This window comes from Amblyomma americanum, chromosome 11 (genome assembly GCF_052857255.1).
Source record: "Amblyomma americanum isolate KBUSLIRL-KWMA chromosome 11, ASM5285725v1, whole genome shotgun sequence".
NCBI lineage: Eukaryota > Metazoa > Arthropoda > Arachnida > Ixodida > Ixodidae > Amblyomma > Amblyomma americanum.
This window is the reverse complement of record NC_135507.1, coordinates 84978542-84996770: the sequence shown is the minus strand read 5'-3', so window position 1 is coordinate 84996770 and position 18229 is coordinate 84978542. Positions and strand designations below refer to the sequence as shown.

The window sequence follows — 18229 nt, the reverse complement described above, 5'->3', positions numbered from 1 at the left end:
TCAATTCAGCTAGAGTAAAACGCTCAATAAACGCGTAAGCTTGGTAGTCTTAGCAAAACATCGCTAATGATGAGTGAACTTTGAAGCATTTTTAAAAAAATAAAACGCTACCTGCCAGCGTGCGAGTCAGCTCGGGTTCGGCATTGAGCCAGCTGCATCCAAAGCAGTGCGGTCTGCTACAAATTTGGCTGCACGCTGTTTTCACTGATGGGAAAACATGAGCAGCGCACGGATTAACGCTCTCTCGACTACTTTTCGGCAGAAATTCAACGTGGACCCGAAAAGAATAACAAAATGGTTTCCCACGCACATGTACACAGGTAACGTATTTGTTCCCGTTGCCGTGATTGTGAAAATCGCAATGGCGAAGCATGTCCGCGCCGTGCTGATCTCAAAGCAAGGCCGGCAGACAGAGCGGATAAAGTCTAGCGGCTGAGAAGATGCTCGCCTTGATTCACGAAAGTCTGGTGCGAATATGTGGAAGGAAAAATACCTATTTAATTCATTGTTGTGCTTTTCTGGGTCTTGTACAGAGGAAGGTACTGCATTTGCTCAACTATAACAAGCATATCATTGCGTGATATTTTCTCATGTGTGTCTACTTCACGTTCATGCGCACATTCTCCCGCTAAATGACACAATTACTAGTTTTTATTTTGATGCCCTGCGTGTCCTGTGCTGTCGACTCTCGGATGAAAAAAAGTTCCTGTTTTCACCTGGATTACTGACCTATAAATCATGCACTTCCAGTTGGAAAATGCTATTTCAACCGGAAATCGTGTCTAGCTAATGTGTTTTGCCTAGCCGGAAAAGTTTTCCAGCTGGAGCTAGTTCAAACTGGAATCTCCAGTGGAAACATCACTCCAGCTGAAGAAGCATCTTTCCAGCTGGACGCTTTTCCAAATTTTGAGTACCCCTGACGAAAGTCTCACCTCTTGAATTTCATGTGGGCCGCTTGAATTTCTGTTGACATCGTTTTAAATTTTAAATCACAACGTGTACTTCGTTGAATTTTTTTTTTGCAAATTAAGTTTTGTTGCTTTTTTCAAAGGACTGTAGAATCATAGTAAAAAAAGAAACCACATCCTTCTGCAACTGTAGCAAGTGACACTGGTAGTTACTTCCTGCTTTCCAGGTAATTCAGGTCAAGAAAGTGATAAATTTTTAGAGGGACCCTCGTTTTCTTTTTTGCATTGCATAGAAAACACTTCAGAGACCATTAAATTTGCATATAACATAATCTTGCCTAATCTCGAATGGATAAGTTTCCTTGAATATTTATTTTACCGTTAGTGGTCTTCTACCTGTGTTGTGCTTTTATTTCCTTGCTTGCAGGAATGAAAGACATGCAGCGCAAGCTGAAGTCTGTGGATTGCATTCTAGAGCTTCATGATGCTCGTGTATCCTTTGCAAGACTGCGTGCTGTATATAAGCAATGGCAGTGGCACTTTTCATACTAAGGACAGGATGGGATGAATCATAGTCAGCGCCTTCTGTCGGTGCACAAACATTGGCAGGCTCCAAAGTGAATGCTTAAAGCATCTCAGACTCTACACAAAATGTGGAACTTGTTTTTTCTGCCACTCCAGTCGGAAAATACAATTAATCAACAGAGCAGCACCTTTCACCATTGCAGCGTGCATAAATTCTAAGGGACAATTTAAGAAAACAAATACAGTATAGTGCTGTGTGCAACACCACTCAATTTGAAGCACGTTTTCTTGAACCTGTTATGGCATAAAGTGCCGGAAAAAGCAGCCAAAGCAGAAAAAGAGCCACACTAGACTTACTTGCACGTGGTGCCAGATCTGATTTGCCACGACTGAATTACTCAAGCACTAGCTGCTTTGTCTAAACTTAAATGAAAACATCTATGACAGATATCTGTCTAGTTAATTGGTAAGAAAGCAGGGAGCAGTAACAGCCAGTCAGTGCCAACAAGGTCTTCACGATATTCTCGGTTCAGATCTGGCTTCCTCACGAGGAGTGACTGGAGAGACTCAGAAACAGTACGTTTCCATGTGGCAGTTTATTTGTCAGGAAATGTGGTGTGCTGTCAGCTGTAGCTGTTTTTTGTGATCATGTGTTATATTAGGTATGTAGTAAGAGGTGTGAGGCAGGCTGCCCAAAAATTGAAGTTGATATTATTGGTCGGGGCTTTGATTGGGCCATCATTAGACTAGCACTTTATTAGACTAAGGTCAGGATAGTGACATTGCATATGTAACACAACAGGCATGTTCCATTAGTAGCTATCACGAATCAGCACGTCAAGCCAGGGATGAATATGTAACGACTTAACATTTCACTGCTCCTAAATCGTAGTGCTTTTGTAAGGCTTCATGTGGTATACAACATATAAGCAAGTTATGTTATGTAATTTACTATCCACTGCACAATACCTGTCTCTTTATAACGCTGTTCTGCCATTGCAAAATGTTGCGCTTAATTATGACCACATGTTCATCTGTTAAAGGACCATAGGCACCTAATTTTAAGGTGTTCTCTTCTTTCAAGTGATACATTAGACATTAGAATACATGGATCACCACTTGATATTCGCCTATGGCCGCTAAATAATATATAATTGAATTTCTTCTCTCACACTGTTTCGGTTTTGTTTTCATCAAACGATGGCTGTGATGTGCATTTGAACATTAGGTCATGCGAGGCATGGAAAAACTGTAATATCAATGCAGATACTTAGTTTTAACTCACTATTGCACCTAAACCAGCCTTCTTGAACAGCTGTAATTACAACAGACGACGTATCAACAGTTATTGCATACAACCGGCATGCACCCAGTTGCTCTAGTGTGACAGAATCTGTCATTTCTGCAAAGACAGCCCGGGCTGCAGTTGGAAGAAAGCAGAGCACCAAAAGACTGCACTGCCGGCAGCACGCTTAACACGAACGCTCAAGCGTGTGTCTTCCACTGACGTTAGCGCCGCTGGGTCTGAGACAATGTCAGGGTGGAAGCTGGACACCAAACGTCGCCAACTGTCGCAAACAGACCATGCAGCATGGTCTTGGACCCGGCACCCAGCGCTAAGCAGCTCTAATGTCAGTGCAGGACGTGCACTCGAGTGTTCGTGTTAAGTATGCTGTCGGCGGTACACGTACACACAGATACCAAAAATGCAACAACACGGCTTGCGCCACTTGCAACTTTTTATTCCGAGGAGATTTAGGTGATCATGCAGCTGTGAAGGGAGGGGCAAAGGCATGGACATGTTCAAGAAAAGTGCCTTTATACGTCGGAAGTTACATATGTGGCACCAAAATTTTCCTAACAGATCTAGCGAGGCACTTCTGTACCTATGCACTGCAGTGCTTGGAAACGTTTGATGCGACATGTGTAACTTTCTTTGCATACACAAGTTCTTCTCATGCATGTCCGTGCCCTTGCCCCTCCCTTCACAGCTATCTCATTGCTTATATTTCTTTTGAATAAAAAGTTGCAAGTAGCGCATGTCTTGTGTTCCCTGTGCCACCTTTTAGTCATTTCCCCACAGCGTGCCTTACTTGGCAGCAGTGTTCTCACCTTGACAGCTCTCGACACCAGGTTCCGCTGAGCGGGCGTAACCCGCACTTTATGTCCATGCTGGCGGCCATTAAGCCGCACGTGCTGCTGCTGAACAAGGCTGACCTTGCCGACCCCAATGCCAAGGACACCGTGCTGCAGCGCCTCCGCAACGAGGGCACGCAGCATGCACTATACATCCGCTGCATAGAGCCGTCGAGGAACGTTGACAAGGTTGGTACAGCATCCCTGCAGACAAGGCTGCGCAGTCACTCTTGCTTGCAGCATTTTAGCAGAAGCAAAGGCGAGGTGGAAAGTGTGACAGGACTAACTTCACAGCGTTCTCGATCTCATCTGAGCCTGAGGATAGTTGCAGACATATGCTTTGTGTTTTGCAGTGGTAGCCGAATAGCATCTTAATTTTCTTTCTCTTTCACTAGCAGTGCCGCTGGCGCCTTTGGCGTAGTATGATGTAGCCATAGGGTGTAACTTGCCACAACTTGCTAGTTCTCCAGCCATCCAGTGAGACTGTTATTCAGAAATGCTGAAGAGCAGCCACATTCTATTACCACATATGTAATGCATTACCTCAGCTATGAATTTGTCTCATGAGAGAACAAGGACTTATATGTAATGCCTGTAAGTAAATTCATGTAAATAAATGAAATGAAGACATGCCAGCTGAGATGCTTTGAAAGCGTGCCTATTAGTGAAACAAAGGCATGCCCATAATAGTGAAACGAAAAAAGAAAAATGCAGTGCTGCTTGTATCTGAGACTACATCTGTCTCAGTGGACCAGGTAATGTTGCTATGTGTTAGTGGCACGGGAAAGAATGCAGTAGAAAAGCAGACCAACAGCCAGGCCTAGACTTTGAAACTGCGCCATTTATTGGGCTAACCTGTGGTGGCAAAAGAAAGCTCAGTGGCACCGACACTTGTGTGCACATTTAGCAGTCATTGGGATTGGATTGGCGGCTGCTCGTAGCTAGATTATGTTGAAGCATACATCACAACATTCTGGATAACAAGCATGTACCATCAAGAACTTTCCCATGGCACATCATGCGCCTTCGAAGAATAGGGGAGGGAAATAATGGCTAAGCTTGTATATTCAATAATTTAAAGTGAAACCAGCACTAGGGACACCTGTGTAAAGAAAAATTCTAGGGGTGCACTTAAGACCGCTTAAGTGCTTTAATGCGAAACCATTTCTCTTACTGCACATCCTTCCTCCCTCATACGCATCCGCCATCTGCTGGACCAGCGCCGTACATTGCGAGGGGGGGTTTCAGTGTGTGCCGCATGATGGTGCTATGACTGCACTTTTATTCAGTTCGTGTGGAGACACTCTGTCCACAACGTCTGTCCACGACTTCCATCCACAGCGCCTTTCCATAGTGCCTGTCCACAGCTTCCGGTGATGCCACTTATGAAAACTTATTTGTCTGTAAAATAGTGCAATGAAATTGACCTACTAATACACAGATATGTTGTGTTAATGAGGATGTTCTTTTTTTTTGCACTTTTGTAACCCTCTTCCTTTAGGTGCCCTGTCGTAAGGTAATTTCAGGTGCCTTCAGGTGCTGTGGAGTAATTTCTGGATGAAGAGCAGAGAAAAAAAAAAAACAGTCCTTAACGTCATGGAATTGCACAAGTGTGATCATGATTGTTTGCAAACAAGATGGTTGCATCGTAGGAACACAAGGCTGATGGAAGCTAAGCGGGAAGTGATAACACTGATATGCACCTGCAGCACAAGCAGCAACACTGGATGAAAAACTAACATGACAGAACCTCATGGCAATGTTGGCATTAATACTGATGACCAGTGATAAGAAATGACACCAGTAGGTGCGACTTTTTCATGACATGCACGCTATGATGAGAAATAAGAATAAGTTAGTCACATTTTGATGAATTTAAAACCAATGTCTTGCACATGAGGGTGTAAGCTGGGTATCTTGTCATGCAGTACTTGACTGACTGGTGCACAGCTGTTGCAGTTTACGCAGCCAACTTCCTTGCAGTTGCTGCAGATGACAACGTTACCTCCCCATTAGACTCAAATGTCTCTCTTCTGTGGAAACGTTCCTTTCAGATTGTCCCCCTGGTTGCTGACCTGATTCGCCGTTCACAGCGCTACAACCGGCAAGAGGTAAGCGCCGGATGTGTATAATTTTTCAGAAACTTGTAGGGCAATGGTATGGCAATGACAAGTACAGCCTGCCCCCTGTGTGAAGACTTTTCAGGGCGCTTGTGTTAGTTGCAAGAGATTATGGCGGTGTCTTAAAAAAAAAAAAGAAATTGGAGGTGAAAACCGATGTGCCAGGCTGTTCACAGAGCACAGCGCTCTGAAAAGTAAATACTTAGGGCTGGTTCTCAGTGTTGCTGGGTGCTCGGGTGTTGGATCTCAGATAGACGCATTGAACGCTATTAGTATGCCATTGGTTAAGCAAGATGGTTATGAAACCATGCAAAGCATGCTGAAACCTTAACCTTCTCTGCAATCTATGTAGAGGAAACAATCTTTTTTGGTACGTTTATGTGCTTATTTGTGACAGCGTCACCAAAACATCCATGTATGAGAGCACTGTAGACCCTATTCACAATCAGATTTGGGAGGCGGTTAGAGGCTCTTGCGTGGTAACCATGTGCTCCCATAGCTGCCATACTGTTGCGAGGCTTGAAACTAAAAGCTCCAACTGAGGGCTGCTAGCGGCCCAAAAGATGCTGAACAAAGGAAGGTTGGGAGGGGACACCACACCCTGCTTCCCTCTGCCACGGCTTGGGGTGAAGGTCATTATCGATTTTGCCGGACAAACGGTTTGTCTTGACCACAACACGTTGCAACCATCATCTTGTTGTGTGCCATGGTTGCTTGCATGGGCACACCTTGCAGTTGACGTCATAAGAATAAGCTCTATACCTCCCGAGTGCCTGTACGATTGGTACGATTGTGGTTAGAACAGTTGAGTGCAACAAATGAGAGGCATTTTGCCTGCAAGCTTGCTTATTATGGAGGTTTATCTATTAGTATAATGTTAGTATAAGGTTCAGGTGACGGTATTTGCTGATCCACAGAGCAAATGTGTCTACCTAGGATGGAAGAGGGAAACACATCGCCAAGGTAATGTGAGTAAACGTGTAGCTGAGCTATGCACAGATGCCAACCAGTAGTAGCAGCACTTGGCTTGCTTGAACAGAGTGGGCAGCTGTTTGGTGGCAGAGGCATTCATAATTGATTCACTAACATTGTTCAGATACGGCACCATGGCATTTGACTACTGCTGAAACCAAGGTCACAAGATCAAATCCCAGTGCATGTCTGAATCTCAGTCACAGCAGCTACATTTCGATGGAGGTGAAATGCAAAAGATGCCCATGTGCCGTGTGATCTCAGCACAAGTGGTAGAAATTAACCTAGAGCCCTCTACTGCAGTGCTTCCCGTAGCCTACGTGCAGCTCCTGCTTTGAGATGTTAAACCACACAGGTTCCCTTGCGGTGCGCAGGAGTACGACTACAACCTCATGGTGATTGGTATCCCAAATGTGGGCAAGTCTTCTCTCATCAACGCCCTCCGAAAGATGCACCTTGGCAGGGGAGGTGAGTTCACCACTTGTGGCTTCTCCTGTGGTGTCTTTTGCTCTGTAAAGGTGGAGGTTTTGGCAGTGGTGCACTTGTAATCGTCTTCAGAAGTTGTGGTAATCTGACAGCCTGCGTCACCTTAAAGACTCCTTACTTGGGCTGTAGTCCATCAACCAAGAGGTACAAGTGTCTGTGCATTTCAAGCAATGTACAGTGTAATGAACTGCACTTGTTTCTTGCTTCATGCATCCTCACTGTGCTGTCCTTGCAGTATCATTTAATGGTGCTTATGGTATAGTGGGTTTGTTCACAAGACAGAGAGAGAATAAATTAACCAGAGGAAAGCCAGAAGAATGGCCCGACTACTCTGACCTGCATTACTCTGTGCTGGTGGCTGTGGAAAGTGGGAACAAAAGGCTAAGGAGAGGAGGGGCATGAGGTCTATGTGAGCAATGTATGGGTCATATGCTTGGGTGTCCCTGTACAAAGCTTCCAGATGTCTGCAGTATTGCCCAAATACTGCAAAGACCCGTGTATAATACAATGCGTAATTTGAGGATAGCAAAAAAAGGGAAAAAGTTTTCATCCGCATATAATGCAAGTAAACCAGTCAGCTCGAAGACATTCCGGAAGTCGCGAAAGCTGAACGTCCTTTGATTATTTGTGTATGCCGGCGCACCACATACAATGCGTGTAGTGTGAGCACCAAATATCTGGCAGATGCAGAACAGGTGCTGCACTCGCGCCTACTCGTGTCCGGTGCTGCGAGCATGCACAGACCAGTTCTGGCATATACATGGGCACAGATGCTTCGGAAGTGTCCGTAGTTGGTGCTTTAGTGATCGTCGTCGTCGGATGTACTGTCTTCCAAAAAGCCCTTGTCAGAGATATCTTTTCACAGAAACACGTTACCGGTACCGTCGAGCGTGTTTGATATCCCGCGTTTGTTGAAATTGCAAACGGTGAGCTACTCGGGAATGCTAGCCCAAGCGTCCACCATCCAACTGCACAGCGTGGCAGGACAGGTCTGTGTCCGGCAGCAGTAACTGCAGGCTCTCTCTACATCATCCAGACCATGTAGCAGCGCTTGATGCGGTACCGAGGGTTTCGGAAACTGTGATTACTATCCTTTTTAAAAGCAGCTGAGGGGACTGCTTTCGTGGTCCGGATACCACGGGAGCTGTGATCGTCCTGGGTGTCACGAGATCAGGTCAGCACAGTGACCTGGCATCGAAATCGAAACTGCCAACCTGCGCCACCGCTGGACAGCGCTTCCTCTCGCTCGAAGCGTGGTGGCAACGGCGCTCGATAATAACGAAACCGGAACTGTGGATTTTCGCCTAAAGTTGTTTGGAACCGCATATAATGCGAGGTGTAAATTTGACGTGCTTAAATCCGGGAAAAAACCTCGTATTATATGGGGATTTTTACGGCAGCTGAAACAAAAGCTGAGGGCACTGATTATGTTCATTGCTCCATTGGCAAAAAACAAATGGGTAAGGAATTCTCATCAAGATTTCACTCTGGGTACCCATTTGCACTGTTGCAGTAATGAGGCAGTCTACATATGGCTGGAGTTGACCACTATCTTGCATAAGCGTAGCGATCTTTCATATCATCAGCACAAGGAGGCACTCCTGTCTCAAGTCCCCTAGGCTGTTTACTGAGCAGAGTGTAGAAAACAGTCAGCCAGCAAGCTCCCAGCTGCAATGCTTTCATCCTTCCCACTGTGTGAAAAACGGGCTTGTCGGCAGTAATGCAATGAACGGAGAGTGAACCTGTCTCATTTTGGCATGTGGACTTTTTCTTGCTTTTCAGCACATGAGTTCTCTCAAGCAGGAAGAGTCATTTTTTTCTTAGTCACTGGCTGAAGTTGGCTTCTTGCTCTGTACATGAGGTGGTGTGCACTGTCCTCTCTTTGTGTCCTTGCAGGGCAGGCCACGCGCGTTGGTGCCACGGCAGGTGTCACCATGTCTGTCCTCGAGCGTATCAAGGTGAGGGTCGACTAGCATGCGCCATCCTGCTTTACCAGTGGTGGTTAATAAACGCTTGTATTGGGCCAGTCGGCACGCATCTGTCACTTTGGGTAGTGCAGTAAACAACCAAGGACATGGAAGGAGACACAGCATGAGGTGGGTGAAGCATTCTTTTGAAGAAGGGAAAATACACACAATCCATACCTGGCGAAGTCAGCTGCAGCAGACCATGGACATCATTAAGTTTGTGTGGAATGAGGGCACCACTTGAGATTTTCACTGAATGTGATGTGCATGCCTTCGTAATCAGCCTGTGAAAGTGCCTCCTTTCACAGAAAATAAATGTTTCATAGCTTATTGTAACAGCTCATGTGTTGAAACTCTGTATTTTCAAGTTTTTTTTTTTTTACTGAAAAAGAAATACTTTTTTGCAGTCAGTGCTTAGTAGAGGGTTTTAGGGTGCTGTTACACTCCTGTTACCAGGTTTGCTAACTCCAGGCTTTTGAGTCCAACCAAAGAATGAAAGGCAGGCAATTTTGTTTATGTTGAAGAGGTTCAGATGGGACATCTGGGTTGTGGAAACTGTGGCACTGGTTGTTCCACACTGTCGGACTGTCAGCACTCACTGTACTGGTAGTATAGACATTTGGGTTTTTGTGCAAAACACACATGCTATCGTCATGAAAGGGACACACATGCAAAAACAAATGCGCTCATGCAGCTCTGACTTCCAGCACCTTTAATGTGAAAACACTTGTACCATGCCTACCACATGGCAACCATGCATGATGCAAATGGTACGTGAGAAATTTGCATGTTGGTCACAAGGTGTACACATGATGCGCATTTCTGAATCAAAGGATGTTGCAAGGTGGGGCCCTGTATGGTGTGGCTTGTCCTTTCCATTATTGCACTATGTATGTCCTCTGCTTGCATTTATTAGGTGCATACACTATTGGCTCACTGAGCTGGTGGTGACAACGCTGTGCAACAGTGTAATGAACAGGGGGTGCAGTGAAATGTTGAAAAACAGTCAAAGGATGCCAGTGTCATGGCTGTAGCTTTGTAAGAGTGATGTTAGGCGCACAAAACCAGACTGCTTGATGCATTCGGCATGGCTGCAGCTCAGTGAAAAGTGTTTGAGACAGTTGAATCAAAGAGTAGCTTATGGAAACCTCTGAAGGCCAAGGTTTGCTTGCTTAGATTGTTACGTGCACTGAGGACAACTCCATCTACTTATTATTTGTAGTAAAAATCGACTGTTTGCCTCTTTCTGGGCATGCTGGCGTATGTCCGGCCAAGGAAGTTGAATTTAAAAATTTTCTCACAACCCGATTCAAACTCTTGATGTCAAGGCCGAAAAAGGACGACGTGATCACTGTTTTGAAATGAATGATGGAGTAAAACTTCTTCACCGAAAAACTGTTGGTGCCCCAGTTTGCTCGCGAAATCGGTTGGTGATGGCAACACCTGTATTTTGTTTTCTGGCCTTTTCTAGCGGATAAGAGCTCTGTTTTCGCCGAAAGTAACGACTTTGTTATTGGAATGCGTTCATCAATTGACACTATCGATAGGTGAACCTAATTTCTCCTCAGTCTTCCTTTAAACAAAGCAGGAGCAGTATGAAAACAGGAAGCACTAGCCAACACAAGTGTTGACTTCCAAAGCTGCTTTTATTGCCTCCAAGCAGTTTCCGGGAAATGTATGTCAGACCAAAAAATGAAAAATGCAAAAAGACAGCATGAGAAATCTTTGAAACCCGTGCTATACAAAGGAAGGGAGCAATGCTTCCAAGATGACCAGCATTTTATTCTGTTTACGTTTTCTGCACTTTTCATTGACCTACATTTCTGCTGCATCACGGCAATGATAACTATGTGGCAGTCATCTGTTTCATCTTGCTGTCTACTTCTTCCTGTCCTTGTGTTCTTCCTGATGAAAATAAAGACACAAAATCCAGTTTGAAAAGCACTTTTCCAGCTGCATTTCCAGCTGGGAGCAAGCAGCATTCCAGTTGGATGCGATATCCGGTTCAAATAACACAGCTCGAAATGCCCCTGCTAGAACGAAAAGACAATCCAGCTGGGATTGAATGGTTTCCAGTTGGAAGCGGCACAATTTGCGGTTCCATAATCCAGCTGGAAATGTACACATTTTCTGTCTTCAACCCACCCAGTTGTGCATTTTCCTAAAAGTGTCTGCGCTTTCGTTTCGGTTTTTCTGTTACTTTTGAATGCTTGGATAAACCGTAGCTGTACAGTGTGCAGAATTCTGATGAGAGGTATTGGAGAAGGAATGGTTGTTTCTTTATCAGCAGACTTGTTCAAGAGGTGGTGATGCTCGTTAGAAGAGTATGTTTGATTTTGTAGGGGTTTAACGTCCCAAAGCGACTCAGGCTATGAGGGACGCTGTAGTTGGGGGCTCCGGAAATTTCGACCACGTGGGGTTCTTTAACGTGCACTGACATCGCATAGTACATGGGTCTCTAGAATTTCGCCTCCATCGAAATTCGACCGCCACAGCCGGGACTGAACCGACGTCTTTCGGGTCAGCAGCCGAGCGCCGTAACCTGTGAGCCACTGCGGCGGCAGAAGAGTACGTGAGCTGCAGAAGAATACATGGGCCGATCGACAAACCCCGTGTTACTTGGTTAAATAACGTTAGATAGTAAAAGACACCTTCCATGTTGCGTGTGCTTGTTTCTTTATTCTGATTACTTTGTGTGAGTCAGGTATTAATCATCAAGCCTTGGGCCAGGTTGCCAATGAAGTTTTACTACAAACTAAATTAACTCCACATTCTGTATTTTTTTGAAAGAAGGTGGCTATATTGGTTTCTGTTGCGATGATATGTATTGTTCAAAAATCTGCCTGCAGCAACTGCTTTGATGATTCATGGAAGCATGAGTAACTAACATTTTGTGAAAACAGGGCAAGCTCAGTGCCATGCAACTATGCCTGTGTCCACACAGGCATGCATACCTGAATGTACGGCTGTCTTGCGGGCCAGAATTGTGATCCGAACGGTGTGGGCTTGCAGATCAGTGCAGATCCCTCAATGTACCTGCTGGATACGCCCGGCATCCTGAGTCCCGCCACAAATGACCCCCAGGTGGCATTGCAGCTGGCCCTGTGTGGTGAGTTGGCGACTGATGTGTGCGCACCGCTTCACCGGAGCAGTCGATCTACCAATGGAGCTAACCGGAGCGGCTAGAATATGGTAGGAAATGGGAACAATGTTGTTCCCCACCTTGGGGCACACCTTGAATCCCCCACCTTGGGGGATTCATTCCCCAAAACATCACTGCTCCCGCTTAGAGTTATTGATCAATTCGCTCTTGCCCTACCACATGCTAGGTTAACCCAGTTGGTAGATCGACTGCTCTGGCGAAGTGATGGTAATGGGTTCGAACCGCTGATCAGGACGAATTTTTCTTTAACTACGAAGTTTCTGTGGAGGCTGTATAGTTTCCCACTCCCTCATCAGCTTCTGCACTTCTAGCGCCCTCCCACTGTGGATGTCTATGCCCACATCGTGGATCGGGGGTTCCGCCCACCAACAGCTATTGTTGAAAAAGGGCCGTTGTGCCTGTGGTTCTTTCTTCGTCATGTCATGTGCGCCATTTCAGTACTGTGTCACCTCAGCAAGGCACATGTGACCGTGATGTTCTGAATGCAGGCTGCATGCTGGACCACCTGGTAGGCCCCGTACTGATGGCCGACTACCTGCTCTTCTGGCTCAACCAGCAGCACAACTACAGGTTAGCCGTGCACCCTTGTGCCGTTACGTGTTGTTGCTCCTGCACCTGGTCTGCATCGCTGTAGCTGGCTGAAAGCATGCATAGGTCTTGGAGAGGGGGGGGGGCACATTGCGGGTGCCACCATGCACTCTGAATTCGTGTACTTGCATGATGCTGTCAATCTAGCAAGACCTACAGATTTTTTGGTATGTGATTGCAAGTTTAGGAGTGCGGAAGAAAACTGTCCGAGTGGATAATGATTCATGTTAACACAGCACGAAAAATGTGGAGAACAGACAGAGAGGCCTGTACACAGCACATTTTTGTGATGAAGTGGCAAGTTAGGCTGAAGCAGCGGCATGACTTTCTTGGTTCTTGGGCAAGCTTCAATGTGGTCAATGTGCAGGGGTGGACCACCTTTACCATTCCCATTCAGAATCTAGCTGCTTACAACTGTGACCGGTTTTTGGAGGCCAGTGGACTCACGGACCACCTCTGTACAGCAGACAGCCCCCCTGGCATCAACTACTGGTACAGCTATGTAATGGCACCCAAAGGTGCCAACAAGAACTTGCGCAACTGAAAATTTCAGTTCACTCAGGGTGCCATACTTTGGCACTTTTCCCAGAGAAAGCATTGGCGCTGAAGAACCCAAATGCAGGAGTTAATTTCATGAGTTGAATCCCATTTCAGTTCACAGCCTTTGCTCAGAGCCTGCATATTTTTCCCAGATTTCACCATGTAGTGCACCTTCTACTAATATAATAGCACCCAGAGTCAAAAACAGCGAAAACTTTGTAGACTGCAGATACTTGCTGGTCTAGCAACAGCGTGGACTCATGAGGCTGCAAGCAGTCTGATGTGGCAAGGTGCTGTGAGCACGTAGGCGACAGGATTGAACACTTGTTCTGTCTCAGACATGTTGGTATTCATTTACTGATTCTATCAATACAGTACTGTAGATCTTGTCTTTGTACACCTGTCAGTATCAGTTTTTTTCATTTCCTTACCCAACTTTATTTTCTATCGCACACTTTCCTGCAAGTGCTTTCACAATGCAAATTTTTGTCTAAGAGAATTTTCTAGTCCGCATGTGGTCCGGTCCATTCCTGAAATTGTTGGCTTTCTTCATAATGTGTTTCGTCACGAGCCCTTCATTTCTCTGTCATTGCCTGCTAACCAGTCTGTTCCTGTTGTTTATATACGCTTGCACATGTATACAAACACATGTCTTTAAACAGAGCATACACTGTAATAAAAAAGGTAGCCCGTGAGCTGCATCGTTTCTACTGCTACCATCATTCAGTTCATTCATGAAGTGGTGCTAAATAGAAGTCCTTTCCCAGTTGAATAGGCTCTTAGAGTGTGACAAAAGGGGCAGTGACCAAGAATTGCAAGGTGCTGTGGTAAAGAACCATATTTGTGCTGGTAAAAACACGTGCAAAGTAAACTGGGCGTGTGCACTTGCCCGCTGTTTGACCACGTGCAATCCCCGGCTGACATGCATGGCCCGCGCTTACATGCTGTGCCACATTGTTGCAGCTACGTCGACTACCTTGGTTTAGATGAGCCGTGTGACGACATTCGGCTGGTCCTGTACAAGACGGCGATCAACATGAAAGCCGTCCTCAGGGTGCGCTCTTATGAAGGTATGTGCTGAGCGAGGGAACCTCATCATGTCACGTTGCGCCATTTTGCATTGGTCAAAGTGTGACCGTGCATAATAAATAGATGTCTTAGCAATTTATTTAACAGTGTGCTAAAACTCTCACTTTGTAGAACGACACTGATACTTATAATTTTGAGTCATGACTGGATAGTGTCCCGTGGACACATTCTTTCTTCGTGCGAAAGCACTTCTTGCCCATTCCCCAGCAGTGTTTTTCTGTGTATGTGCGTCAAGCTTATCAGTAGCAAGAGTAACTGGCTCCCTGGGTCAGTGGACACCTCAGTCGCCCTGTGAGTAGGCAGTGGTGTTCACCTACAAATTGAGGCAGTTGTGTGCCTCTCTTTTTCTCAAAGCCAGTGGAATGTTTAAACTTCATTGATTTCTAGGAAAGGGATGGTGAATAACTGGCTCCCTGGGTCAGTGGACACCTCTCTGAGCATTTTGAGCCATGTGTTGTGTCTGTTGTGTGGGTGGTGTCCACCTGCAAAATACGGTGCTTTCCCTCATTATTTCCTGCTTAAAAATGGTGCTCAACAATGCTAAACCGCCAGCCATTTTTTTTCTCTCCACCCTACATTGCCATATTATGTGGAATCTTTGTGCAGTGAAGTGTTCACACAAAGATAAAGCTCTTAGGAAGGACCCGTTATGTTACAAATTCATGCACAGTGACCTCAGCCTAAGGAAGCAGTTTGAACATTGCCTTGCATTAGTGTTGCACAATCATCTGCCAAGGGCCATAGGCATGTTGGGACAGTTGTCCTTACGCAATACATGTCACGGAGGTACCCTACTGTAATCCATTACATTCTTGCCAGGGACGGTAACAGGTTGTAAGTGGCTCATCAAGAGATATGTCAAGCATAAGCAAAGTCAACTTGTCTGTGTCAAATGTTCTACAGACCTTTCTCTACTTGTGTAGACAAGGAACAAAAGAAAAAAATGGTAGGGTTTTATTGTAGTTAAACTGAGTCGACGTGCGAAAACGTGCTTAGCCTGGCTGGCTGATGGTTTTGCTTTGCCTTGGTTGTCGGCATGTCTGGCGACAATATTAGACTCGGGTTAAGCTCTGATTGAGGTTAAGCTGATCTAATCTGTTCACGCCACAGATGGAAGTTGCTAAGGGCAACGACGTGCATTGCACAGCACAAGAGAGTGTTGCAATTTGACATGAGGCGTAATTGGCTCCGGCGATAGCGTAGTTCCCTTGTGCAATGGCCACCAAAGCTGATCTGCTGGCACTGTTGTGGGTTCAAAGCCCAGTTGCGGCAATATGTATTTTATTTCTGCATGGACTGTTGCTGTGCTAGGTTTTACCAAGGTCGCCTTCAAGGTCGAGCTTCACACAAACGCGGTGAGCCAGTTACACCTCATGAAGTAGTGCTTTCATGCTAAAAAAAATCTGAAGAAAAGATAGCACATGAAGGTAAGTAGGAAGACAGCCATCGCCATAGTTTATTAATCAGCAGTGCTACGCTGTACTCAAGTGCTTTGTTTGGCGTCATTGAGTGTTTGCCTCTTGAAAAATGGTCATTACTAAAACATCATGCAAAGCTCCCATAACTTTCCGAATCATGTCTAAACAAGGCTCAGTATGACAGCAGAGTACATGTCACTTAACATATGTTAAGGAACTGTAGCACGTGGTGATGGTCTCTCTCTATCGTCTTTTCTTGCTCTTTTGTTTTGTCCTCGGAGCTAGTGGCAGCGGCAGAGTTACACTTCCAGGTGTATAATGGTCACTTCTGTCACTTGCAGTGACCATTTTGATTTTCCGCCTTGTTATATACATACTGATACATAATTCAACCTTTAATGTCCAAAATGAACAGCATAAAAAAAATATCGGGGGCACTTGAGTTTCTTACGTGTGAGTAATGCAAGAGCATTGAAATTCCATTCCAATTCCGTTCTAATTTTATTTGAGTTCTATTCTAATTAAATTCTATTCCATTGTAGTTGGTGCAGTTGCAAGTACTGTGGTACTGACTATTGTTGGTTAACATTTCGCATTTTCCTGCCTTTGATGACATCACACCGTTTCGACCAAATGAGAGTTTTGCAGTGTTGGCGGTAACGCACTACAAGTAACGTCGTTACCGGTAACGTGTTACTTTTTTGGTAACTTAATAACGTACTCGTTACCATTTCGGAACTGCAACGGATAACATACTTACTTTAACATTTTCCAGTAACGCGAGGTGTCACGTCACTAGTAACTTTTTATTCCAATTCCCCCCCACCCCCCCCCCCCCCCCACCCCTTCCACGCCCTTTTTTAGAAAAAAGCGCAGAGCACCTAAAGTGATGTTGCAAATAAAAAAAAAATGTACAGGTGCTCTCGACGACCCTTGTTGTGGCCTGCATGCAGTGCCAGAAAACACCTGCCCTTGACGACGCACCAAACTGAAAGATAAGGACTGAATACCCATAAAGCACGAAACACGTGCACAACCATGCATTCAAACACTTGCCTTCACCTACCTACCCTACCCAAACCATTCACACACACACCTCTCTAAAGAGTGGAAGCGTGCCGAGCATTTGGAACATCACATTTTTTGAAATTACTGTATATTTGTCTAGACATTAGCGATGTTTTCTTTGTGAAGTTAGAATTGATGATGAAGTGTCATTTTATGCTTGATGTGACATTCAGAAAATGGCTTCACCATGTGCCACAGGGCTAGAAGCCATCACATGCAACTCAAAAGGCAACTCTAGGCCAGTGTAACATTGCTAAGCTCCTGCACATTTGTGCAAAGTATTCTCATTAAATCATGATTTCTGGTAAAATCGTTGTTTGGGGTAGAAGTTTTATGTGAAATATGAGTTTTATAAAATTGTTATCGTGAGTTCTTGCAGCGAAGACATACTACTGAATACAATTTATGGCCATGGAGTAACGGCAAAATAACGTGCGGTACTTTTTTTCGGTAACGGTACTGGTAATGCATTACCTTTTTTTGTAGGTAACGTAGGGCGGTAACGCGTTCTTTTTTTTAGCGTAATGAGTAACATGTATAGTTACTTTTTCTCGGTAACGCCCGCAACACTGAAATTTTGTTACGACACCAGGTCTTCGTGTCAATAAGCCATTACATAAACAATTATTGCTGCAGACCAGGTGAAAATTAATCAAGAAGAAAGTTTGGTGGGAACAGAACAAATACTACAATGATGCTGCAGTGCTGATGCTTACTGTTCAGAAAACAGAGCTGATGGTTGTGGATAAACCTTGCCGTGTTCGCTGCGAAGTACCCTGGCTGCACAAGGCAGCAAAATCCAGATAGACTCGCTCAGTGATGTGAGGAATTCGGTTGTTCCAGGATGGACCCTGCGTGCCAACCAGGAAGCAGCGGCACAAAACTTCATCCAGGGCTTTCGTCGGGGTCTGCTGGGCAAATTAACCTTCCTTCCGGATCTGTGACCACAGCAGCTCGTGCAGTGCTAACATACAGTGTACAGCATCCTAGTTGCAAGTGGACTGAAGTTAGAATGTCACTCAGTAATAAAGATGCTTAAAACAGAGTTGGTGTTAATTCACGCAGTTTTCCAGCTGCTTGCTTTCCGACAGCTGGTCCGAGTAAAATATTGGTAGGAAGTAACATGTGCCACTGAAGTGATATTTTTAAGAGCGTTAGCTCTTACTCATCACGTTTCGAGATTTCGTGGGGTCTGCTACCACCCTGAGATCACAGCGCCATCTGTGGCAGCAACTAGAAAACAGCACAT

General features: G+C 45.2%; 1 protein-coding gene across 1 annotated transcript; it reads left to right on the top strand.

The window, feature by feature from the left end:
• The first annotated feature begins 121 nt into the window (after positions 1 to 121).
• On the top strand, positions 122 to 18025 carry LOC144110697 (mitochondrial ribosome-associated GTPase 1). Its single transcript, XM_077643753.1, has 10 exons — positions 122 to 320; positions 1336 to 1400; positions 3567 to 3758; positions 5624 to 5680; positions 7036 to 7129; positions 9044 to 9105; positions 12127 to 12223; positions 12766 to 12847; positions 14369 to 14475; positions 17824 to 18025. Exons 1-10 carry the CDS (start codon positions 218 to 220, stop codon positions 17922 to 17924), a joined length of 960 nt encoding a protein of 319 aa, XP_077499879.1. The 5' UTR covers positions 122 to 217; the 3' UTR covers positions 17925 to 18025.
• The last annotated feature ends 204 nt before the right edge of the window (positions 18026 to 18229 follow it).

Excerpts from the sequence above, each read along its gene's own strand:
- LOC144110697 (XM_077643753.1), top strand. The coding sequence starts at position 218 with ATGAGCAGCGCACGGATTAACGCTCTCTCGACTACTTTTCGGCAGAAA. Across the intron at positions 5,681-7,035 it reads AGCGCTACAACCGGCAAGAG|GAGTACGACTACAACCTCAT; the intron begins GTAAGCGCCGGA and ends TGCGGTGCGCAG. Across the intron at positions 12,848-14,368 it reads AACCAGCAGCACAACTACAG|CTACGTCGACTACCTTGGTT; the intron begins GTTAGCCGTGCA and ends ACATTGTTGCAG.